The following is a 27,265-nucleotide window of genomic DNA, read 5'->3' as shown; positions in this document are numbered from 1 at the left end:
TGCCAAAATGGAATGTACTGCCTCAAATGATAAGTTTCCCATCACTGCGGGTATTGAAGTAGAGGCTGGATAACCAACTGAGAGAGATGCTTTGGAGAGAATTGTGACACTGAAGTCGTGGAAGGGTGGGGAGGTGACTTCATGATCTCTAGGGTCCCTTCCAGTTACAAGATTCCATATTGAATATCCTCACCCTTCATTCACCAACTGGGCAATCCCTAAAAAAGCCATTTATCTCTTTAAGCTTTAATATTCTTTTCAATAAAAACATTACCTGCGCCTTCACAGGTTTGATCCTTTCAATAAAAGTCAAAACCTGTGACTTCACAGGTTTGATGTGAAATACTAGTTATATTCTTCCAGGACTCATAATAATAATATTTATTAAAATAAAAAATGTTAATGAAGCACCTAAAAATCAGTTTGCCTGTCCCCTGAGGCACATTGCGAGGCCCTGACTAATTGATCTTTATGGTTCTTTTGGTTCTAAGAGTCTACAGATCCTGTGGTTCTGCAGATTTCAATTATAGAAGACAGGACTTTGGAAAACATGAAAAGGCCACTTAAAAGAGGTGTTCATTTGAATTTCCTCACATCATCTATATCACGTGGGAAACTTTGTTGTTGTTGCAAATGAGAGAAGAGCATTCCATAATGACTACAAAATAAGAGCAAAATGTTGTTATTAGGATCCATCTCTCAGCTCTGCTTCTAGGTTGATTTTCAGGCTAGCTCTCCCTGTGGCACCAAAAATGATTACAGTAGTTCTAAAGCTCACGTCCCTCCATATAAGTAAGCCCAATGAAGAAGAGAAGGTTGAGTTCTAGCATTTCTAGCAAAAATCTAAAAACTCTCTTTGGTATGGATTTACATTTCCACCCCTGAATCCATTACTGTGGCTAAGAAGACAGAAATGGAAAGGGGGGTATCAATCCAACCAAACAATATAGTTGAGAATGAGTGGAAGTGGTTCTCAAAAGAAATTTTGAATACCAGGTAGAAGAAGCAGGCAGTGGTGAACAACAGTCTAGCCTTTGGCTGCCTAACATCAATCTATAACTTCCACACATACAACAGTCACATTCCTTCCCCAAAGGGAAATAATATGAAATCTCATCTGGTTACTGAAGCTAGATCCAAGTCCAGTATTTCTATGTTGATGTGTAAATCATGTCAAGTGATTCTTTGTGGTTCAGTGATATGTGGGTAAATAATTTTAACCACACCCTATATATAATAAGAGAGAGAAGGCAGAATTGCAATAAAAATTCCTAATTGCAAAGAGAAGAATGTGAAACATCCAGTGGCCATCAGTCCTTGTACATACTACAGTCTTTGTGGACATAAATGGCCAAGACTTGCGTTTTGCAGTGATGTGAAGAACTGGGGCTGTCTTGCTTTCACTTTCCTAGAGGATCTCCCTTGTCTACTATTATTTCTGTGTGAGAGCCTCTTCAGAGGGCTGCACAGCTTCAGCAGCCCGCTGCTTGTTGGTGTAAATAGAGGTATATGTATGATGGGGGCTAGGACTCTGAGGACTGATTTAGGGGTTGGGCAATCATGGAGTATTGTTTTCAGAGTTGGGGGTTTCTCCGTGACAGAAATCCCTCATGATTTTAGTTGGCTCCCATCTATATGTTTCTGGTTGTGATGGTTAATTTTATGTATCAACTTGACTAGGCCACAAGGTGCCCAAATATTTGGTCAAGCATTATTCTGCGGTTTCTGTGAGAGTACTTTTGGAAGATATTAGGATTTAAATTGGAAGACTGAGTGAAGCAGATTGCCTTCCCTAACATAGGTGGGCCTCATTCAAACAGTTCAAGATCCATATAGAACAAAAATGCAGACCATCTCTCAAGTGAGAGGATTCTTCCTTCCTGACAGTCTTTGAACAGAAACATCAGCTCTCAAGGGTCTCCAGCTTGCCAATAAACCCTCATCTTGTGACGTGGTAGCCTCCATAATTGTATGAGCCAATTCCTTATAATCAATCTCTTTCTCTCCATATATATAAATCTTATTGGTTCTGTTTTTCTGGAGAACCCCAACCAACACTGGTCAATTTGACAGGTTGGTAATAAAAGTTAGAGATCTACTTGATTTTATTTTAAAATTATTATCTACAATACAGGTTTCAGATGGCTATTAATTAATGGCTCCATAGTGGCCTCTGTTTCAGGTCAATACAAAACAAAAAGCTGGAGATGGGAGGAACAGCTGCTTTCCTTTTGCTGGAAGGCTACACGCCAGCTGCATCTTTTCAAGGGGCATGGATGTCCCATTTGACAGGGTAGAAGGGTATAACAAGAGGATTACAGAAGAGACCTGGGGGAAATCACATTTATCCCAGGCGCCCATCTTGCCTTACTGCACTTCTCCCTTCTCCCTCTTTTACTCAAATTAACTTAACTTTAGGAAGGAATATGGCTTTTCCATCCAGTCAAAGATTCAGATCACTGCTCTCAGTCAACTTGGATTGTAGGATACAGGAGGAAAGTGCTTCTCGTAGCAAACTTGATTTCATTCTTTTTTGGATTTTAAAGGCTTCAGTTTCAAAGTAAACCAGTGTCTTGCAAGATTTACAAAGGCTTCATACTGTAACCAATATGTCCCTACGGTTTGAATGTTTTGTCCAAGTCCCTTAGTGCTGCAGCCTAGGAGGCATATGGGTTGAAGGCACTAATATACATTAGACAGTAGAATAACCAACTATTATACTGCTACAAAATAACAACTGCCAATGGCCAACTGTGGTAAAGACTATTACTTGTCCTACCATAAGCATTTAATACTCCCTCTTAGTAAGAAGATCCACATTTTTAAGTTAGGCACATTGCTATGCAGAATAGAGTTCTTTCCATTCCCTTGCAAGTAAGTGTGGCCACAAGGCCAAGTTCTACAAATGGGATGTAAAGAGAAATGCTGGGTGCAACTTCCAGAAAGTGTTCTTACTAATGTTCTAGTCTAAGATACACAGGTTCTCCTTACTATCTTGATTTAGCCATTTCTATAATCCAGAGACTGCCACTTGCAACACTTTATTTCCTGATGTCAAGGTCTGATATAGTTCACAAAAAACCCCAACTTACCCTAACTTAACAACAACAACAAAAGAAATGTATTAATGTAAGTGAACACTCCATGGGGATAGATGGCTTGGCTTAATCTGGACCCAATCAGCTTCCTCTGAATTGTCACCAGTCTTAGGCTGGCTCTCCTCACAGTAGTGAAAACAAGCTAACCCACTTTTAGCCTTACATCTTTATAGCAGAGTAGAGTCTATGCCTGTTCACTATGTTTTTGTGGTTCCCACAGATTGCACCAGCTTAGGTCACCTGCAGTTTTGAACCAAACATGTGATCACAGGAATGGCATACTCTGATCAGTTTAGCTGATGAAAATCCATCCAGGAGCTAGGGTGGGCTCAATCCCACCCAAAGCAAATGGCTGAGAACAGCCTGGGGGAACTCAAGGTATTGTTACCAGAAACAAGGGGGATGCAGGTTGGGTAGCAAACAAGAGATTTTTACCATATACTTTAATGTAAGTTAGACTTTGTACCATCACTTGGCCTAAGCTTTATAGATTCATTACTATTCTCTGGAGAAATAAAAATTAAATTGTAAGAGAGTACAGAATATTATAAAGTATTTTTGGGTGAGCTAAGTTACAGGATTTTAAATAAAGTACTTTTTGATGGGCTAAAGTAGCTAAGAATTAACTTGTTTTCCATCACATTCCTCAGGAACATATATATTGGTCAGGGGAAAGGAGAATTTGATAGCTTAAAAAATAAAACATCAAACCAATCCTTACAGATGCTCTCCTTGCCACTTAGAAAAGTGAGAAAAGAACATCTGGATCGTTCTCTCCCTTTGGTCCACACACAGGTCAGCCACAAACAGTAGCTTCCTTCTTACAGAGTCCATCATGTGAAAGACTGGATGCCCACTCTCACTTGGCTTTCCTCATCACCTCAAGCTTTCCATTTCCAGTGCTTGGAAGTTTTGTTTGTGAGGGTCCAAAAGTGGCAGAAACTATTTACAGGCTTCCAAACTGCATTAGCTACAGAGGCCAAGGATGTTGGCTGAAAAACTGACCAACCTTTCCAGGGAAAGATCTGAAGCAGAGAATTTGAAAAACACCTTCCAATCTGTCAGGAACATGGAAAAAGTTGCTGTCTCTTTTTTGTTGGCAAAAGCCCTAAAAGCACAGCATCACAGCATCTGGTTAACCAACCACCAATACTTCAAGACACAGAGATTAGCCTCTACTGTTTTTCTTTAGGAACACAAAACGGCACAGTCAAGTGTAGGACCACAGGGCTCTAGGAAAAATCGGAAGTTATTGGGCTTTAGGGACTGTCTTTGCACCAGAGATTCATACCATATTGACTTTAACTAGAATCAACTGTTGAAGAAGCCAAGAGAAATTGTGATACCAAGAGGTGGTGTGTGACAATCTCTTCTCACAGTAAAAATAACCCAGAGTGCTTAGCAGAAACTTGGGATGAGTAAAATTTTCTGAAATAAAAAATGAAACCATTACTTGATAGTCTCCGTACTACCTGAGGGAGACAGGCAACTTCCTTTTTAAACAATTACATGGCCCAGTTTACTTCTCCTTTTTTGTATAGTTCAGAGCATGAACACTTGCTTCTATCCCATGAACTTAAGGCTCACATTTTTCAAGGCCTTTCATTTGTCTGCTTTGGTGTTTTCATGGATGTTCTCCAACCACTCCATTTCCATTTATGAGGGTATGCCCAAGATTTCCAACAGGTCTTATTTCCAGTAAGAAATTATACTTCTCATGTGGTTATCGTAACTCACCCCCCGAGCTAGACTCCCTAAATTTGTCCTGCCCAACAACTACAGGTGAATTCACCAGCATGCCAAACACATGTTCTTACTGCAGCTCAATATAATGTCAACGTGATAGTCATTAACAGTGGTCTTTGCATCCTCATATCCTTTCCATGTGGGCCCCCTTCACCAGGTAATCCTGGATAGCTATGTTACCTGAGGTCTGCTGCAACAGCTTTGAGGAGTACTCAATTCAGCAGTGCATAATTCACAATGGACAATGAAACAAACTTGATACTAATATCCTGGAACCCACTGAAAGACACTCGTGTTAGCATTATCAGTTGGTTTCAAACTAATTGAAGTAAGTGATTGAAGCTGTTATGCCCAAACCACCAAAGTATGTAAAATGCATAAAAGATTTAAGACAGGAGCTAAACATGCTAGGAGAAACAGCCTGCTGTCCACCACTGAAGAGAAAAGCCTCTAAGAAAAGCAACTTCACAAATTATGAAGAAACCACCCTTTTACAAAAAGTTAGAATATTAAACTAATTATTTCAATTTTAAATGGCAGTAAACTATGGCATCCACTCAAATTATCACAAAAACAATATGAATTCAGGATGGCCTAATGACTGGGATAGAGAGCCTACCCATGAGGCCATGCAGCCTAACGATTAAGGTCTTGATATGGTTTGGATCTGTCTCCCTACCAAATCTCATGTCGAGATGTAATCCCCAATGATGGAGGTGGGGCTTAGTAGTAGGTGATTGGATCATGGGAGTGGCCTTTCATGAATGGTTTAGTACCACCTCTTGGGGCTGTTCTCATGACAGTGAATCTCATAAGATCTGGTTGTTTAAAATTGTGTAGCACCCCCACCCCCAGTGCCCCTTGCTCCTGCTCTGGCCACGCATGATGAGCCTGCTTCCCTTTCGCCTTCTGCCATGATTGAAAGTTTCCTGAGGCCTACCCAGAGGCCAAGCAGATGTCAGCATCATGCTTCCTGTACAGCCTGTGGAACTGTGAGCCAATTACACCTCTTTTCTTTTTAAATTACCCAGTCTCAGGTATCTCCTTATTAGGTATTTCTTTATGACCCCTGAAGCCCAATTTACCTAGGTTTAAATCCTGGCTTACTGATTACTTTCCATGTGACCTTGAACACATACTTTAATCATTTTGGACCTGTTTCTTTACCCATATAAAATGGGTAAGATGGTATTGTACCTAGTTGACTCTAGAGCTCCCAATTTAACATCTTTAAAATCTTTGGAGTCTTAAAATTGCTCTTGGCCAGTCCACAGTCATGACGTAGTTGACATTGCTTGGGCCTATGTGGAGAACTGGTGGCTATTTCTGGTGGCATAACTGGACAACTCCAACTCTTCAAAATTTCAATCCACAAACCTTGTCCTGATGGCTGACCTAAACCCTTCTATTAATACCATCTGACCAAGGAAACACCAGCATCAGGACTTGTTAAATGGATGTCAATAACTTAGAATAAAATCTCAAGAGACAGTGGTGGAACACTTCATTGAGAACTGCAGCACCAGATAACATCAGCAAGATGGTGGAATGGAGGTCCCTGGCTCTAGTCTCCCATGCCAAAATCCTGATTAGTAACTATTCAGACAAGATTGCCTTTGTGAAAATCCCAGAACCTGAGGGTGAAGATGAAGCACCTTCCTGGAGCACAAAAATCAAGAAAACAGAGCATTAGAAGAATAAGAGGAGTAACTTTACTTTGACAACACTGCCCCTCTCCCAGGCTGGCACATCACCACAGAGAGGGAACCGGTATGCCTACAGTTTCTCCAGTGTGAAAAAAAATCTGAAAGCTGACATTCAGCTTTCCCAGCATTCCAGGGTGCTTCCCATGAGGTGAGAAAGAAGTGGGCCCTGCTTAACCAGGGAGCCTAGCCAGCAACCTTGCCCCACCAGGCACACATCCAATCATCCTGCCTAGGTAGGTGGGGAACCCAGCTGGTGACCATGCCCAACTGCAGGGCACAGCATGTGGCCCCACCTAATTATTGAACCCAGCCTGTGTTCCTACCCAACTGTGAAGCATAGCCCACAGCCCCACTCAATCATAAGAGCCCAGCTAGCAGCACCACCTGTCCAGGGAGCACAGCCTGTAATCCCACACAAGAACAGGCAATTGTGGAGCCCAGTCAGCAGCCCTACCTGGCCTCAAAGCATGGGCAGTGGCCTTGGCTGACTAGACACTGCAGAAGTAAGTGCCGTTTTACCTGCAGATGCTACCAGCTGGCCCATCCAAAACCCCAAGCTGGGGTGACCGGTGTAGGTCTTTCTCTGATGAAGCAAACCTATGAAGGCTGGATGAGGTGACCACTACATCTGACACACAGACTTCAATAAAAAGATACAAGGATCATGAAGGATGAAGGAAACATGATACTACCAAAGGAAACTAATAAAGCTCTAACAACTGACTCTAAAAAAATTGAGATCTACAAACTGACAAAGAACTAAGAATAATCCTCTTAAAGTTCAGTGAACTATAAGAAAACACAGATAAACTACTAAATAAAAGTAGGAAAGCAACACAAGAACAAAATTCAATAAAGAAATATAAATAATAATTTTAAAAAACCTAACATAAATCCTAGAGGTGAAGAATACAATGACTGAACTGAGAAATTCAATAGAGAGCTTCACTAGTAGACCGGATCAAGTAGAAGAATCAGTTAACCTGAAAACAGGTTATTTGAAATTATCCAGTCACAGGAGAAAAAAGAAAAAAAGAATGAAAAAGAGTGAAGAAAGGATAAGGGACTTAATCAAACAACATCAAGCAAAACAATGTATGCATTACAGAGGTTCCAGAAGAAGAGAGAATGGAACAGAAAGTCTATTTAAAGAAATAATGACTGAAAACTCCCCAAATTTTGGGAGAGAATTGAACTTCCAGATTCATGAATCTCAAAAGTCCCCAAATAGGTTGAACCTCAAAAGGCCTACTTAGAGACACATAATTGCCAAAAGCCAAACACAAAGCATTTTCAAAACTGCAAAATAACTCATCACATACAAGAAAGCCCTCATAAGACTATAAACAGATTTCTTAGCATAAACGTGGCAGGTGAAAAGAGAGTGGGATATATTCAAAATATTAAAAAAAAAACTGCCAACCAAGAATACTTAGCAAAGCTGTACCTCAGAAATGAAGAAGAAAGATTTTCCCACACAAACAAAAGCTAAGGGAGTTGGTTAGCACTAGACCTGCCTTACATGAAATGCCAAAGAAAGTTCTTCAAGCTGAAATGAAAGGATGGACACTAATTAGCAATGTAAAAACATGAATCTATAAAATTCACCAGTAAAGGTAATATATAGTCAAATTTAGAATTCTCTAATATTGGTAAATTCGATGTGACGTGTAAATCACTTTCATCTCAGTATAAAGTTAAAAGATAAACATATTAAAACAACTGTAACTACAATAATTTGTTAACAGATATACAATATTTTAAAAATGTAAACTGTAACACCAGTAACCTAAAATGTGGAAGGGGAGATGGTGAGTATAAGTACAGATTCTTTTGGTATGCAATTGAAGTTATTATAGGCTTATAATAGTTTGTTATAACCATAAGATGTTTTATGTAAACTTCATGGTAATCACAAAGAAAAAATTGTGTAGTAGATGCCAAAAAGATTAAAAGAAAGGAATCAAAGCATACCACCACAAAAATCATCAAGTCACAAAGACAGCAAGAGAGAAAGCAATGAACAAAGGAGTTACACAACAGTAAGAAAACAATTAAAATGGCAATATTAAGTCCTTACGTATCAATAATTACTTTAAACATACATGGGTTAAATTCTCCAATCAAAAGACAGAATGGTTGAATGATAAGAAAACAAGATCCAACCACATGCTGCTTACAAGAGACACACTTTAGCTTTAAAGAAACACATAGGCCAAAAGTGAAGGGATGGAAAGACATTTCTTGGAAATGGTAACCAAAGAGAGTAGGGATGGTTATACTTGTATCAGACAAAATAGGCTTTAGCTCAAAAATTATCAAGAGAAAAATGAAGGTCATTATATAGTGATTAAAGGGGTTGACAGGAAGAAAATAGAACAATTTTATTTTATTTTTTATATTTTATATTTTTGAGACAGAGTCTTGCTCTGTTGCCTAGGCTGTAATTCACTGGTGCAATCTTGGCTCATTGCAACCTCTGCTTCCTGGGTTCAAGAGATTCTCATGCTTCAGCCTCCCAAGTAGCTGGGATTACAAGCATGTGCCACCACGCTTGGCTAATTTTTGTATTTTTTTTTTTTTTTTGAGATGGAGTTTAGCTCTTGTTGCCTAGGCTGGAGTGCAGTGGTGCAATCTTGGCTCATTGCAACCTCTGCCTCCTGAGTTCAAGCGATTCTCCTGTCTCAGCCTCCAAGTAGCTGGGATTACAGGCACCCACCACCACGCCCAGCTAATTTTTTGTATTTTTAGTAGAGACAGGGTTTCACTATGTTGGCCAGGCTGATCTCAGGTGATCTACCTGCTTCAGCCTGCCAAAGTGCTGGGATTACAGGTGTGAGCTACTGAACCCGGCCTAATTTTTGTATTTTTGCTAGAGACAGGATTTCACCATGTCAACCTGGAAGGTCATGAACTCCTGACCTCAAGTGAACTGCCCACCCAGGTATCCCAAAGTGCTGAGATTATAGGCATGAGCCACCACGCCCGGCCAGAAAATATAACAATTTTAAACACAGGACATCAGAAGACCTATATATATAAAGCAAATATTAACAGAATGAAGAGAAATAAAGAGCAATAGAATAATAGGGTACTTTAGCAGCCCACCCTGCCTCAATAACAGAGAGATCATCCAGATAATCAATAAGAAAACAGCAGACTTGGACAACATTATAGACCAAAAGGACCTGTATAACAGACATACAGAACATTCCATCTAATGGCAGTAAAATACACATTCTTCTTAAGTGCATATGAAACATTCTCCAGAACAGATATGTTAGGCCACAAAAGAAGTCTTAACAAATTCAAAAAGACTAGAATCATATCGAATATCTTTTTCAACCATAACGATATAAAAGTAGAAATCAGTAACAGGAGGAAAAATTGGAAAATTCACAAATATGTGAAAATCAAACAACACACTCCTGAGGCAAACAATGGATCAAAGAAAAAAATCAAAAGGAAAATATAAAAACTTCACAAAAACAAAAATGGAAATACTACATACCAAAATGTATGGGATGTGGCAAAATAAGTTCTAAGCAGAAAGTTTATAATGATAAATACCTACATTAAGAATAAGATGAGAACACCTCATGGTTAACAGGATAAAAAAACAAACAAACCAATAAAACAAAAACAAAAACAAAAAACTTCCAACAACCTAACTTTGAATCTTGAGGAACTAGAAAAAGAACAAAATAAGCCCAAAGTTAGCAGATGGAAGGAAATAATAAAGATTACAGCAGAAATAAATAAAATAGCAAAAGAGAAAAAAAAACCTATAGTTTTTTTAATAAGATAAATGAAATTGACAAACTCTTTAGCAAGACTAACCAAGGAAAAAAGAGGACTCAAATAAATAAAATCATAAATGAAAGAAGAGATACTACAACTAATACTAAAGAAATACAAAGAATCATAAGAAAATACTGTGAACAATTATACACCAACAAATTGCATAACTTAGAAGAAATGGATACATTTCTAGAAACATATAACCTAACAAGACTGAATCATCAAATGGAAAACAGAAACAGACCAATGCAGGTAAGGAGACTGACCCAGTAATAAAACTTTCCAACAAAGAAAAGCCAAGGACCAGATGACTTCACTGAATTTTACCAAATAATTAAAGAAGAATTCATACCAATTCTTCTCAAACTCATCCAAAAAACTGAAGAGGAAACACTTCCAAACTTATTTTATGAGAAAAGTATTACCCTGACAGCAAAGCTAGATAAAAACACTAAAAGAAAAAATTAAAGGCCAATATCCCTGTTGAACCTAGACACAAAAATTCTTATTTTTGTATCTTATTTTATGAGAAGAGTATTACCCTGATAGCAAAGCTAGGTAAGAACACTAAAACAAAAAATTCAAAGGCCAATATCCCTGTTGAACATAGATACAAAAATTCTCAACAAAATACTAGCAAACTGAATTTAACAGCACATTGAAAGGATCATATACCATGACTAAGTGCAACTTATCCCTGGGATACAAAGATGGTGCCACATGCAAATCAATACATGTGATACACCACATTAACAGAATGAAGGATAAAAATCATATGATCATCTCAACAGATGCAGAAAAAGTATGTGACAGGCTGGAGCCAAGATGGCCGAATAGGAACAGCTCCGGTCTACAGCTCCCAGCGTGAGCGACGCAGAAGACGGGTGATTTCTGCATTTCCATCTGAGGTACTGGGTTCATCTCACTAGGGAGTGCCAGACAGTGGGCGCAGGACAGTGGGTGCAGCGCACCCCGCGTGAGCAGAAGCAGGGCGAGGCATTGGCTCACTTGGGAAGCGCAAGGGGTCAGGGAGTTCCCTTTCCTAGTCAAAGAAAGGGGTGACAGACAGCACCTGGAAAATCGGGTCACTCCCACCCTAATACTGCACTTTTCCTACTTTTCCTACGGGTTTAAAAAACGGCACACCAGGAGATTATATCCCACACCTGGCTTGGAGGGTCCTATGCCCATGGAGTCTCGCTGATTGCTAGCACAGCAGTCTGAGATCAAACTGCAAGGCGGCAGTGAGGTTGGGGGAGGGGCGCCCGGATTGCCCAGGCTCGCTTAGGTAAACAAAGCAGCCGGGAAGCTCGAACTGGGTGGAGCCCACCACAGCGCAAGGAGGCCTGCCTGCCTCTGTAGGCTCCACCTCTGGGGGCAGGGCACAGACAAACAGACAGCAGTAACCTCTGCAGACTTAAATGTCCCTGTCTGACAGCTTTGAACAGAGCAGTGGTTCTCCCAGCACGCAGCTGGAGATCTGAGAAGAGGCAGACTGCCTCCTCAAGTGGGTCCCTGACCCCTGACCCCCGAGCAGCCTAACTGGGAGGCACCCCCCAGTAGGGGTGGACTGACACCTCACACGGCTGGGTACTCCTCTGAGACAAAACTTCCAGAGGAACGATCAGACAGCAGCATTCGTGGTTCACGAAAATCCGCTGTTCTGCAGCCACTGCTGCTGGTACCCAGGCAAACAGGGTCTGGAGTGGACCTCTAGCAAACTCCAGCAGACCTTCAGCTGAGGGTCCTGTCTGTTAGAAGGAAAACTAACAAACAGGACATCCACACCAAAAACCCATCTGTACATCACCATCATCAAAGACCAAAAGTAGATAAAACCACAAAGATGGGGAAAAAACAGAGCAGAAAAACTGGAAACTCTAAAAAGCAGAGCGCCTCTCCTCCTCCAAAGGAACGCAGCTCCTCACCAGCAACGGAACAAAGCTGGACAGAGAACGACTGATGAGTTGAGAGAAGAAGGCTTCAGACGATCAAACTACTCCAAGCTACAGGAGGAAATTCAAACCAAAGGCAAAGAAGTTGAAAACTTTGAAAAAAATTTAGAAGAATGTATAACTAGAATAACCAATACAGAGAGGTGCTTAAAGGAGCTGATGGAGCTGAAAGCCAAGGCTCGAGAACTACGTGAAGAATGCAGAAGCCTCAGGAGCCGATGCAATCAACTGGAAGAAAGGGTATCAGTGATGGAAGATGAAATGAATGAAATGAAGCGAGAAGGGAAGTTTAGAGAAAAAAGAATAAAAAGAAATGAATAAAGCCTCCAAGAAATATAGGACTATGTGAAAAGACCAAATCTACATCTGATTGGTGTACCTGAAAGTGACGGGCAGAATGGAACCAAGTTGGAAAACACTCTGCAGGATATTATCCAGGAGAACTTCCACAATCTAGCAAGGCAGGCCAACATTCAGATTCAGGAAATACAGAGAACGCCACAAAGATACTCCTTGAGAAGAGCAACTCCAAGACACATAATTGTCAGATTCACCAAAGTTGAAATAAAGGAAAAAACGTTAAGGGCAGCCAGAGAGAGAGATCGGGTTACCCACAAAGGGAAGCCCATCAGACTAACAGCGGATCTCTCGGCAGAAACTCTACAAGCCAGAAGAGAGTGGTGGCCAATATTCAACATTCTTAAAGAAAAGAATTTTCAACCCAGAATTTCATATCCAGCCAAACTAAGCTTCATAAGTGAAGGAGAAATAAAATACTTTACAGACAAGCAAATCCTGAGAGATTTTGTCACCACCAGGCCTGCCCTAAAAGAGCTCCTGAAGGATGCACTAAACATGGAAAGGAACAACCGGTACCAGCCACTGCAAAATCATGCCAAACTGTAAAGACCATCGAGGCTAGGAAGAAACTGCATCAACGAACAAGCAAAATAACCAGCTAACATCATAATGACAGGATCAAATTCACACATAACAATATTAACCTTAAATGTAAATGGACTAAATGCTCCAATTCAAAGACACAGACTGGCAAACTGGATAAAGAGTCAAGGCCCATCAGTGTGATGTATTCAGGAAACCCATCTCACGTGCAGAGACACACACAGGCTCAAAATAAAAGGATGGAGGAAGGTCTACCAAGCAAATGGAAAACAAAAAAAGGCAGGGGTTGCATTCCTAGTCTCTGATAAAACAGACTTTAAACCAACAAAGATCAAAAGAGACAAAGAAGGCCATTACATAATGGTAAAGGGATCAATTCAACAAGAAGAGCTAACTATCCTAAATATATATACACCCAATACAGGAGCACCCAGATTCATAAAGCAAGTCTGAGTGACCTACAAAGAGACTTAGACTCCCACACAATAATAATGGGAGACTTTAACACCCCACTGTCAACATTAGACAGATCAACGAGACAGAAAGTTAACAAGGATACCCAGGAATTGAACTCAGCTCTGCACCAAGGGGACCTAATAGACATCTACAGAACTCTCCACCCCAAATCAACAGAATATACATTTTTTTCAGCACCACACCACACCTATTCCAAAACTGACCACATACTTGCAAGTAAAGCTCTCCTCAGCAAATGTAAAAGATCAGAAATTATAACAAACTGTCTCTCAGACCACAGTGCAATCAAACTAGAACTCAGGATTAAGAAACTCACTCAAAACCACTCAACTACATGGAAACTGAACAACCTGCTCCTGAATGATTACTGGGTACATAACGAAATGAAGGCAGAAATAAAGATGTTCTTTGAAACCAACAAGAACAAAGACACAACATACCAGAATCTCTGGGACGCATTCAAAGCAGTGTGTAGAGGGAAATTTATAGCACTAAATGCCCACAAGAGAAAGCAGGAAAGATCCAAAATTGACACCCTAACATCACAATTAAAAGAACTAGAAAAACAAGAGCAAACACATTCAAAAGCTAGCAGAAGGCAAGAAATAACTAAAATCAGAGCAGAACTGAAGGAAATAGAGACACAAAAAAACCCTTCAAAAAATTAATGAATCCAGGAGCTGGTTTTTTGAAAGGATCAACAAAATTGATAGACTGCTAGCAAGACTAATAAAGAAGAAAAGAGAGAAGAATCAAATAGATGCAATAAAAAATGATAAAGGGGATATCACCACCGATCCCACAGAAATACAAACTACCATCAGAGAATATTACATACACCTCTACACAAATAAACTAGAAAATCTAGAAGAAATGGATAAATTCCTCGACACATACACCTTCCCAAGACTAAACCAGGAAGAAGTTGAATCTCTGAATAGACCAATAACAGGCTCTAAAATGTGGCAATGATCAATAGCTTACCAACCAAAAAGAGTCCAGGACCAGATGGACTCACAGCCGAATTCTACCAGAGGTACAAGGAGGAACTGCTACCATTCCTTCTAAAACTATTCCAATCAATAGAAAAAGACAGAATCCTCCCTAACTCATTTTACGAGGCCAGCATCATCCTGATACCAAAGTCTGGCAGAGACACAACCAAAAAAGAGAATTTTAGACCAATATCCTTGATGAACATTGATGCAAAAATCCTCAATAAAATACTGGCAAACCAAATCCAGCAGCACATCAAAAGGCTTATCCACCATGATCAAGTGGGCTTCATCCCTGGGATGCAAGGCTGGTTCAATATATGCAAATCAATAAATGTAATCCAGCATATAAACAGAATCAAAGACAAAAACCACATGATTATCTCAATAGACGCAGAAAAGGCCTTTGACAAAATTCAACAACCCTTCCTGCTAAAAACTCTCAATAAATTAGGTATTGATGGGACGTATCTCAAAATAATAAGAGCTATTTATGACAAACCCACAGCCAATATCATACTGAATGGGCAAAAACTGGAAGCATTCCCTTTGAAAACTGGCATGAGACAGGGATGATGCCCTCTCTCACCACTCCTATTCAACATAGTGTTGGAAGTTCTGGCCAGGGCAATTAGGCAGGAGAAGGAAATAAAGGGTATTCAATTAGGAAAAGAGGAAGTCAAATTGTCCCTGTTTGCAGATGACATGATTGTATATCTAGAAAACCCCACTGTCTCAGCCCCAAATCTCCTTAAGCTCATAAGCAACTTCGGCAAAGTCTCAGGATACAAAATCAATGTACAAAAATCACAAGCATTCTTATACACCAATAACAGACAAACAGAGAGCCAAATAATGAGTGAACTCCCATTCACAATTGCTTCAAAGAGAATAAAATACCTAGGAATCCAACTTACAAGGGACGTGAAGGACTTCTTCAAGAACTACAAACCACTGCTCAATGAAATAAAAGAGGATACAAACAAATGGAAGAACATTCCATGCTTATGGGTAGGAAGAATCAATATTGTGAAAATGGCCATAATGCCCAAGGTAATTTACAGATTCAATGCCATCCCCATCAAGCTACCAATGACTTTCTTCACAGAATTGGAAAAAACTACCTTAAAGTTCATATGGAACCAAAAAAGAGCCCGCATCGCCAAGTCAATCCTAAGCCAAAAGAACAAAGCTGGAGGCATCACGCTACCTCACTTCAAACTATACTACAAGCCTACAGTAACCAAAACAGCATGGTACTGGTACCAAAACAGAGATATAGATCAATGGAACAGAACAGAGGCCTCAGAAATAATGCCACATATCTACAACTATCTGATCTTTGACAAACCTTACAAAAACAAGAAATGGGGAAAGGATTCCCTATTTAATAAATGGTGCTGGGAAAACTGGCTAGCCATATGTAGAAAGCTGAAACTGGATCCCTTCCTTACACCTTATACAAAAATTAATTCAAGATGGATTAAAGACTTAAACGTTAGACCTAAAACCATAAAAACCCTAGATGAAAACCTAGGCATTACCATTCAGGACATAGGCATGGGCAAGGACTTCATGTCTAAAACACAAAAAGCAATGGCAACAAAAGCCAAAATTGACAAATGGGATCTAATTAAACTAAAGAGCCTCTGCACGACAAAAGAAACTACCATCAGAGTGAACAGGCAACCTACAAAATGGGAGAAAATTTTCGCAACCTACTCATCTGACAAAGGGCTAATATCCAGAATCTACAATGAACTCAAACAAATTTACAAGAAAAAAACAAACAACCCCACCAAAAAGTGGGCGAAGGACATGAACAGACACTTCTCAAAAGAAGACATTTATGCAGCCAAAAAACACATGAAAAAATGCTCACCATCACTGGCCATCAGAGAAATGCAAATCAAAACCACAATGAGATACCATCTCACACCAGTTAGAATGGCAATCATTAAAAAGTCAGGAAACAACAGGTGCTGGAGAGGATGTGGAGAAATAGGAACACTTTTACACTGCTGGTGGGACTGTAAACTAGTTCAACCCTTGTGGAAGTCAGTGTGGCAATTCCTCAGGGATCTAGAACTAGAAATACCATTTGACCCAGCCATCCCATGACTGGGTATATACCCAAAGGACTATAAATCATGCTGCTATAAAGACACATGCACATGTATGTTTATTGCGGCACTATTCACAATAGCAAAGACTTGGAACCAACCCAAATGTCCAACAATGATAGACTGGATTAAGAAAATGTGGCACATATACATCATGGAACACTATGCAGCCATAAAAAATGATGAGTTCATGTCCTTTTTAGGTACATGGATGAAATTGGAAATCATCATTCTCAGTAAACTACCGCAAGAACAAAAAACCAAACACCCCATATTCTCACTCATAGGTGGGAATTGAACAATGAGAATACATGGACACAGGAAGGTGAACATCACACTCTGGGGACTGTTGTGGGGTGGGGGTAGGGGGGAGGGATAGCTTTAGGAGATATACCTAATGCTAAATGACGAGTTAATGGGTGCAGCACACCAGCATGGCACATGTATACATATGTAACTAACCTGCACATTGTGCACATGTACCCTATAACTTAAAGTATAATAATAATAAAATAAAAAAAAAAGAAAAAGCATGTGACGAAATTCAACATCCTTTCACGATAAAGACTCTCAACAAATCAGGTATGAAAGGAATGTATCTTAATAAAGGCCATATGTGTTAAGGCTATAGCTAACACCATACTCAACAGTGAAAAGCTGAAATCTTTTTTTGCTAAGATGAGGAACAAGACAAGGGTCCCCACTCTCACCAGTTCTATTCAACACAGTACTGGAAGGCCTAGCCTTAGCAATCAGTCAAGAAAAATAAAAGGAATTCAAATCAGTAAGGAAGAAGCAAAATAGTATGTCTGCAGGTGACATGATATGGAAAACCCAAAAGACTCCACCAAAAACTGTTAGAACTAATACATTCAATACAGTTGTAAGATACAAAATCAATATACAAAAATCAGTTGTGTTTCTTTTTTTTTTTTTTTTGAGATGGAGTCTCACTCTGTCACCCAGGCTGGAGTGCAGTGGCATGATCTCGGCTCACTGCAAGCTCCGCCTCCCAGGTTCACGCCATTCTCCTGCCTCAACCTCCCGAGTACCTGGGACTACAGGTACCTGCTACCACGCCTGGCAAATTTTTTGTATTTTTAGTAGAGACGGGGTTTCACCATGTTAGCCAGGATGGTCTCGATCTCCTGACCTTGTGATCCACCTGCCTCGGCCTCCCAACGTGCTGGGATTACAGGTGTAAGCCTCTGCACCTGGCAAAAAAAATCAGTTGTGTTTCTACATGCTAACAATAAACTGTTTGAAAAAGAAATATCAAAAACAATAGAATACTTAGAAATAAATTTAACCAAGGAAGTGAAAAATCTGTTTACTGAAACCTACAAGCCATCGATGCAAGAAGTTGAAGATACAGATAAATGGAAAGATGTACCATGTTCATGAATTGAAAGAATTTTGTTAAAATTTCCATACTACCCAAAGTAATCTACAGATCCAATGTAATCCTAATAAAAATTCCAATGCCTTTTTTTTTCTCACAGAAACAGAAAAAGATGATTCTAAAATTTGATGGAACCACCAAGGAGCTTGAGTGGCCAAAGCAAAAAGAACAAGCTGAAGGCATCACACCACCCAACTTCAAAATATGTTACAAAGCTATAGTTATCAAAACAGCATTGTTCTCCATAAAAAGACACATAGACCAAAGGAACAGATTAGATCCCAGAAATAAACCCATGCAACTATCTTTGACAAGGCTACCAAGACATAATGAGGAAAAAATAATCTCTTCAATAAATGATGCTGGGAAAACTGTATACCCACATGCAGAATGAAATTGGTCCTTGATGTTTTATGTGACTGAAGCAGTTTCAAAAGGAGAGTGAATGAGAGAGTAAGCAAGCTGTAAAATTAGGTTGGGACCAAGTCAGGGGTTACAAAATATCAGGCTGAGCTTTGGTACTTTATTTGGCAAGAAAATAAAACTGGAAATAGAATTATATAGCAGCTCATCAAATGCTAAAGGATGCATTTGGTTCTAAAGTTCAAAATGAGTACAGTACATCACACTCCAGTATGGAAAATGTTCATGTTATAGGTCATTTTAATGAACACATGCACATACACTTTAGTTTTCAAAGACCAAAGTTTAAAGAAAATACTTTTTAGTCAAGTACAGATCCCCAAAGCTTTATTTAAAGCCAATTTTTATTTAAGTAGTCTTCATTTCTGAAGCATTTTCCCCTAGTACTCTAATTTCAAAATCAGTATCTCTCAAATGCTGATGCCACTGGGAAAAATTTCCGAATTGGTAATGGAAACATATGCTATGTGCATCTGCTCAAACTAGCAACAACATGATGTCAAATAAAAATGGATGGCATTAAAAAAAAATCCAAAAACCTATAATGGCAACTCAAAGCAGCAATAACAAGCAGAAATTAAAATCTCTAGTTAAAAACAATGAAGACTTGCAGATTAAATCTGAACTTTACTCCTTCTGTTAGTACAAATCAGAAACTTCTTGCCACTCAAATTCAAATAGGGTGCAATGAATGTGTTACTTTCGTATTCCCAGTAACTACCTTTCCTCACCTGCTCCCTACATTCTGGCTTCCTTCTAAAAATTTCCCCCTCCTTTGGGTGAATTCCTCTCTTGATTAGCTCAGGAACGGAATGTGATCCAATCTGGGCAAAATAAAAGTACTTCTCCAAAATTTTACATAGCTTGCTTTATAAAAGCTTTCAGCCTTGTTATGCTAAGGTAAGCTGAAAATGTCAATTGCTGTTATCCACCATCCTCTCACCTCACTGCTCCTCATCCCATACAGAATATCCCCAAAGGGAAAATCTGAAAAGAAAACCAATCCATAAAGAAGAAAATAATCAGAGCCAAGTGTGTAGGATGGCAAGATGACTGCTTTCGACATTTGGACCGAGGACTCAGTCATTGCCTGGACTTCCCTGTATATAAGCCAATGAACTGCCCTTCATGCTGACACTATTTTGAGTTTTTGTCACTTGCAAATAAACAACACATTTTAATGCAACAGAGTACAGCTTAGTCCATTTTGTGTTGCTATAATAGAATATCTAAGACTGGGTAACTTATTTTTAAAAAGAGTTTTATTTGGCTCATGATTCTGGTGGCTGGAAGGCTCAAGATTGGGCAGCTGTATCTGGTGAGGGTCTCATGTTGCTTCCACTCTTGGTACAAAGTGAAAGGGGAGTAGGCATGTGCAAAGAGATCACATGGGAAGGGAGGAGGCAAAAAGGAGAAAATCAAGGAAGCCAGACTCTTTAGTAACCCTTGCTTGTGAGAACTAATCCATTCCCACGACAGCAAGAATGAGAACTCACTCACCCCAGTAGGAGGGCATTAGTTTATTCATGTGGGATCTATCTGCCCCGATGACCCAAACACCTTCCATTAGGCTCTGCCTCCCAACACTAGCACATGGGGAATCTAATTTCAACATGAGTTTTGGTAGGAACAAACTATATTCAAACCATAACAGTATATGATTAAATAAAAATAGACCAGCATCTTTATGTAAAATTTAGTAACATGAAATAAGGTATAACACAAAGTATATGTCAACCTAATTAAACAAAAATGTATAAAGAAAATTGTTGGCATTATAGTTATGTGATTAACATTTTATTATATATCATGAAACCCAAATCCCACTACTTGCTACAGGGAAACAAACTGGATCAACTACATTTTGGAATCTTAAATATCTATTTTTAATAACTTTTTTTTTTTTTTTTGAGGCAGTCTCATTCTGTCACCCAGGCAGTGCCCAGGAGTGCAGTGGAACAATCTCAGCTCACTGCAAACTCTGCCACCAGGGTTCAAGTGATTCTCGTGCCCCAGCTTCCTGAGTAGCTGGAATTACAGGTGCCTGCCACCACGCCTGGCTAATTTTCGTATTTTTAGTAGACACAGGGTTTTGCCATGTTGGCCAGGCTAGTCTCAAACACCTGACCTTGTGATCCGCCCACCTCAGCCTCCCAAAGTGCTGGGATTACAGGTGTGAGCCACTGTGCCCAGCCAATTCATATTTATAAAAGGAATAGGTACAAGTTTTATTTACTATAATTTATGACTATTAATCCTATATGTATAATTAGCAATTATGAAAGGCCTATCTTCTCTTTGAAATCACTGTTTAAAAAAATAAAGAAAACCAGGTGGAGCTTTTCTCCTTTTAAAATGTGATTCATGAACAAAATGCAGGATGCTGAACTTAACATGTGTCAAGGAGTTTGTTTACACACCAGAATTTGTCAATAAGCTAACATGGAGAGGGCCTCCAAAAAGCTATTGGGTCTCAATGCTACAAACATCTAGGGTTTTCAGTTAATTATTCCAATTTCATTCTCTCCAAGCCATTGGTAATTCACTAAAACACACGTGTATTGTAAATCTTACAGGAAAAAATGTGCATATTAATCAAATGAGTTGATAATTATATTTAGGGGAATTCTAAGAGTTATATTCTTTCCTAATAGCCTATAATTGAAAAGTCTAATAGAATTCTAGAAAATAAAGATGGCAAAGATGCATTAGATAATATAGACTTCTTTTTTTCCTCCTGAGCAGTGGAAACTACAGGATAGTTTGTTTTTTGTCCAGGTTTCAATTTAAATTCAGAAGGGGGGATGGAACTCAAGACTTTTCTTGGAAATGAGACTACATCATAACAGATTTCACTGTCAAAAAATTCCTATCCACCCTCATATTCAGATCATATTCAGATGGCATGTTCTTTTTGTATACTTTATCCCACTTTTCCTAATAACAACACGTTTCACTCAATTCATCTATTTCTTGCTGGTTTCAAGAAGACACATTTCACTTTTGATTATAAATGAATTCCTTGAAATCTTATTTGTCTCTCCAATAATACTGTGAACAACATAATTCTACACAAATTCTTTATCATATATTAGAAGATTCCTGATGTTGCTTTAGAGATTATAAATATATATGTATGTATGTTTCTCAAGTTGCAAGGACTCACTTTCTATGAACTTTCTATGAATCACATTCCATTAGTACTTTCATACCAAGGGTCTTTCTGGCATTATTGTTTTTCGATTCTCTTCTCCAGTTTCTACCCCAAGTTATACTTGTGTCCCACAAATTTATCTTCTGCTCATCTTCTCATTCTCTTTTCATATTTCAAATCTTTTTAAGTCTCCTTAACTAACGTCTCTGGTTTCTTTTTGGTAAAAATCTTATTCCAACTGTAAATAAAAATCAATTTCATTAATGTCCGGTTTTATCATTGCTTTTTAACCATTAAGTACACACATACAATATAGATGTAACAATCTTTTTACTCTCTTACAGTCATATTGCAGTTTCACAGTGGTATAAACGCCAATAAAATTAAGAATTTTTTTTCAGTACATGAGATCAAACTGTATACAGAGCTGCCATAATGTATAAGTTAAGCCATGTATATACATTAATACATACATATATGTTCCAATAACATGTTGAAGATTTCCCAGTTTTTTTTTCTTTAAGTTATTGCTAGACATATCAAAACACAGTATAAAACTGGTCATCACAACACCCTTCTGCAGTAATGATGAGAGTGGGCTAGGAATGTGATGAAAGGCACAGAATTCGTAAGACTTGAGTAAGCAGATCCAAATTTGTTATCACTAATGGCTCAAACAATGTGGAGCCACTGATTTTCTGAAGTGAATATTAGAAACAGTAGTTAATAGTATTTATCCAGGCTTCTAGTATAAGACATTGTACTAGGAGTTTCTCAAGTAGAAAACTTGTCTCACAAGGGTAAGTTACATAAAAACTCCAAAGAAGAAAGGGCAACTGAGAGAAGATTAGTTCTCCTGTGGCTAGACAATGCGTTGTACAGCCTTTCCATTTAGTGAGGTTCTACTAAAGGGAATGCCAACTTTGTGGTTGACATGGGTGATCCTTGGGTTTGGTCACGCATGAAATTAACAAATAAAAAATGTTCAAGGCCAGGTGTGGTGGCTGATGCCTGTAATCCCAATGCTTTGGAGTCTGAGGTGGAAGGATTGTTTGAGGCCACGAATTTGAGACCAGCCTGGGCGAAAGAGCGCAACCCTGTCTCTACCAAAAAAAAAACAACAAAAAAATTAGCTGAGTGTGGTGGTACAAGCCTGTTGGTAGGCTGCAGTGAGAGGACCATTTGAGCCCAGGAATTTGAGGAAGCTATGCTCATACCACTTGCACTCCAAGACCCCATCTCAAAAAAAAAAAAAGAAAGAAAAAAGAAAAAAAAAGTTTTCAGTTTATGGAATCAAGCAATTAAGCATATTAAAAAGCCAGGGCCTAGTAAGTACTATGCTGATCAAGTGCAAAGGAGAGTTCTTAATATGAATAAAGGGGTCTTACAAGTCAATTAATTCAAGAGGCTATAAAATACATTTTTTAAAAGAGTTGAGCTTATTTTTCATACAAAGAAAAAATTCCAATCACCCATTGACAATACCCCAATCAGCCAACAGCCCATCAATGCAGAGTCTGCTGCAGTTGTCTGGAAGTTTTCACTTTCTTCTTCCAGAAAAAATGCTCAATTTTCATTGCCAAGATTCTTGGTAGATTCACTCTTCACTAGAAAAAAATAAGTAAACATACAGTCAAGTGTTTATACTTTTCTGTTTAGGTTGTTCTGTCCCTCTTCTCTCCCTCCTTCTGATGTACAGCAAAAGCACTGCTCACAGGGACACACAAACCGCGTCATGTCCCGGGCAGCTAGGATATAAAATTCTGGCCACAATAAATAGAGAAATGATGTCTGAAAGTGGCAATTATATTTTGTGAGGTAACATCCTTCCTGACTCTGTGGAAGACTTGGGAATGGTCACTTCACAATGTGGTTATGATCCATATTCATGCCACTGAATAGATCACTATTATCCTGGCCAGCCACTTGTGGTTAGAATAAATTTTTTCCATGATTTTTTTTTAAACTTAATTGAGGGTCAGTATATGTTGAGTGAATGTGGAGTGACAGAAGACTAGCTAATCGCCATCTCCTTCCTTTCACAGGAAAGAAAAATAGAAATGGAGCTCCTCTGACACCCGTCTTGCTTAGAGCAAGCAAGACTAACTATGACTCACTCACTAAACTGAGAGTTCCTGGAGGACAGAAACTCGACCTTTCTTCTCTGTATCTATCCTCACAATTTAGAGTATGTTTGCTGAATCAATGTAACTGCAAATCATTCTGCCTTTTAGTGTTTTTTCTCTAAATCTGCAAAATGGGAACCGGAGTAAGTGTTCTATTTCATGGTCTTGTAAAGCTAAAAGGAAATAATAGGTAGTAACTCTTTAAAAATTGTCATGGTAAAATACAGGTTATTTTGAGGCTTATAGCTGTTATCTCCATTGAGTAGATAAGAAAAATAAAGCTCAGAGAGGCAGAGCAAATGCTCAAGGGACCACAGCTTATAAAAGCTGATGCTAGAAGCACACACCTGGAACTGCCTCATATTCCAACTGACAAGTTCCCTGGGGTTTGCTGTTGTACCTAGACTTCAGATTGTACCAGCAACCACAATGGTGTTTACTGAGCCCTTTCTAAGAGTAAGGCACTGAAATAAGTTCCATCCAAGATATCATCCCAATCTTTGTGAAATTTTATGAACTTCAGCAGTCCATCCAGTGCCTCCATGATATTATAAGTTTTTTTCCTTCTCTGGCTGTCTCTGTACTTCAGGTAAACTCTATTTTAGCATCTATTGTGTAATAAGTTTTACATGTGTGTTCCAGTGCCAAAAAATCCTCCTCTCTCTCCCTGCAAAAGGAAAAGAAAGAAAAGAGAAGTAAGGAAGAATGAGGAAAGGTGAGCGAGGGAGAATGGATGAAAGATTTACTGGCCCAATAAGAGACTGATATATGAGTAGCTGCTATGCCAGGTATTTTCACTAATTCCAGTAATCAATTTTGGGTTGGATTCCTTCTCTAAAGGCTGAGGCATTTTCTAATCTTGAGTTATACTAGAACATCAAAAAGTTTATTTTGCTGACATTTCTAAATTAATAAAGATTTGTAGCAGTATGGGGACATTTTCCCCTTTCTTTGCCTATTGAAGGTGCCCAGTTTTCTTCTTTGAATAGGGTTCCGTTCTTTTTTCCTTAGATTGAAATGCAGCATGCTTTTCTCCCTCATCTAAATCTGCTAGTCTAATAACAGCCTGTGAAGCAAGTTACACCATTCTGAGCACTTCCCACTGGATTGATATAAGGTAGGTAATCAGCACTTAGCATCTCCGATCTAGTGGAGTATCTAAATAGCTCTATCTTTTCCAGTTAACCTTTTCCATTACTGAAAAGCAACAAACAAACAAAATCTTGGCTACTGCTGATTAATATAGGCAGACTCAACAAATTATGGCAATCTACAATCATAACAAATATTAGAACAACCATCAGGTGTGGGAACTACTGAATCCCAGACCAGAAACACATGTACCCCCAAATTAGGAAAGAGACAACTTGTACTATGAACTCAGGATCAAAATCCAACTTTTTTACCTCCAGAGAGGGAAGGAATTTCAAGGCTTTCCAAAGAAAATACCATCTTCTTACATAATCCCCTTCCCTCATCAAGGTATCACCCTGCAAAATATCTGATGCTGTGAGAATGAATAAAGAAACAGACACCTTGAAGTACTTACAGAAAGAAATGCATGTACAGGAAGACCTGGGCATTACTTTTAAGGTGTGTGTACTTACGATGTGACAAAACTGGTATGGTTTTAAAATCCTGTCAGATACTTTTAGTTCTTTGCTAACACAGTTCTAAATAATCCTCTGTACTAAAAGCATGAGTCATTTGTGTTCCTGTAAATAAGTCAAACATCATATATCCACCAGAAAAACAGCAAATTTTACTCAATAAGGCTCCCAGTACGCTAGTAAAGTAGTCTTTTCTTATTGCTTCATTACAGGAAGCCTTACTTGAATGTACATTCCTAAACAAGGTGAAAGGAGAGCTGTGTGTGCTGTTTATTTATACAGAAGATGTTTGCCCTAGCTACTAACCTACATTACTAAACAACTTTTCCCAAAACCAACATTTGAGAGAGCACTGTGAATTTATTAAGAAAAAAGCAACATAATACAAAGCTTAAACAAAGTGAAACTGGCCATTTAAAACTAAAATTCCTAATTTATTCTGAGAAAAAAATATTCTCAAATTGTGAAAAATATTAATGTCAAGAATAAAAATAAGATTTAGAAGCCCATAATTTATTATTAGAAACATCATGTTTGCTAACTAAAATCTGGTTTCAAGTTGTAGCACTGATACAATTTTGGCCACTTTGAAAAACAATTGTTTTCTATTAATTTTTGCAAAGAAAAAACACTATCCACAACAGAGAATACCTTACAATATAGGCTACTGCATCTTACAGCCTGTAATACTGGTATAACAATAAAACTTAAACTACCCATTTCAAATACTACTTAAAAAATAGTATCAATCCAAGACAAAGATTCTATGCTCCTCTGGAGTTTGTTACAACAAAACCTGGCCTGTATCTGTAATTCTTTTCATTGAAAGTGCTATGTAATAGTTTTGGATTAAGGTGGGTAATCTTCCTCACTTCTTAAAGGTAGTCACTAAATTTTACTCATCCTCTAAAATCTTGCATTCAGAAACACAGTTAGTTTACTTTAATCAGCAGTTACAAATATAGATGAGTCATTTTATGTACCAAACTTTTATGTACATTTTTTTCCAGTTCTAGTACTTCCCTATATCACAAAATCAGAGAAACAAAATCAGAGAAAATAAAACCAGTGGGTTTAGAAAAGGAGATAAAGGATAAAGGCAATGGCATTAACTTATTCTAAATGCTGCCAAATTTTTAAATATAATGTTCCTTGCAACATTTTCTCCTTCTATAAGGTAGGATACTAGGCTTTTTTTTTTTTTAACCATTCAACATTTTCATTGTCAACTAAAAATGTTTTGTAATCCCTCATTTTAGAAATGTCTAAAGTCTTAACTATGGAGTAAATGTACGTGATCATGGACAGTTACTTAAAGACTATTAGCTTAAAAAAAGACAAAAAAATACATAGAACCCCATGCTAAAAAAAAGTCCTTTTATAGCCATTCAATTTGATTTATTCACTTAAAATTGGTTTTATAAGATTATACGCTCTTAGAAACAGAAGAGTAGCAGCATCGCATTTACCTGGTTCTTCACATTAACTGTAGCTATAGAGTAGATCCTGTAAGTGTGTAAATATAGTGGGAAAACACATATAAAGAAATAAGGGTGGACATATTTTGCTTTGGTTTCTCTAAAGCTATTCTAAGCATTACAGAAACAAATTTACACTTACCTTGGTGAAGAATTTTCATGTCATTATTGGATCCTTTCAATACCACATGTAATGTTGGATACTCAATGATCACTTTGTTCCTCAAATTGTCTAGGAGACTTTTATAAGGATCTAGTTCATAATATC

General features: G+C 38.5%; 1 protein-coding gene across 2 annotated transcripts in view; it reads right to left on the bottom strand.

Moving 5' to 3' along the window:
• Positions 1–22,096: 22,096 nt before the first annotated feature.
• ZNHIT6 (zinc finger HIT-type containing 6) overlaps positions 22,097–27,265 on the bottom strand; it is a 56,552-nt gene continuing 51,383 nt past the window's right edge. Inside the window, exons 9-10 of one of the 2 annotated variants that reach the window (XM_004026070.5) lie at positions 27,140–27,264; positions 22,097–23,390 (exon numbers count right to left, since the gene is read on the bottom strand). In XM_004026070.5, the coding sequence (XP_004026119.5) occupies positions 23,350–23,390; positions 27,140–27,264 (166 nt within the window). In that variant the 3' untranslated portion in view covers positions 22,097–23,349. The remainder of the gene's footprint in view (positions 23,391–27,139; position 27,265) is intronic. The other variant, XM_055351653.2, reaches the window with a different exon arrangement.

This window comes from Gorilla gorilla, chromosome 1, assembly GCF_029281585.2.
Source record: "Gorilla gorilla gorilla isolate KB3781 chromosome 1, NHGRI_mGorGor1-v2.1_pri, whole genome shotgun sequence".
Lineage (NCBI taxonomy): Eukaryota > Metazoa > Chordata > Mammalia > Primates > Hominidae > Gorilla > Gorilla gorilla.
The sequence above is the reverse complement of the archived record's forward strand: the minus strand, read 5'-3'. Positions and strand labels throughout refer to the sequence as shown.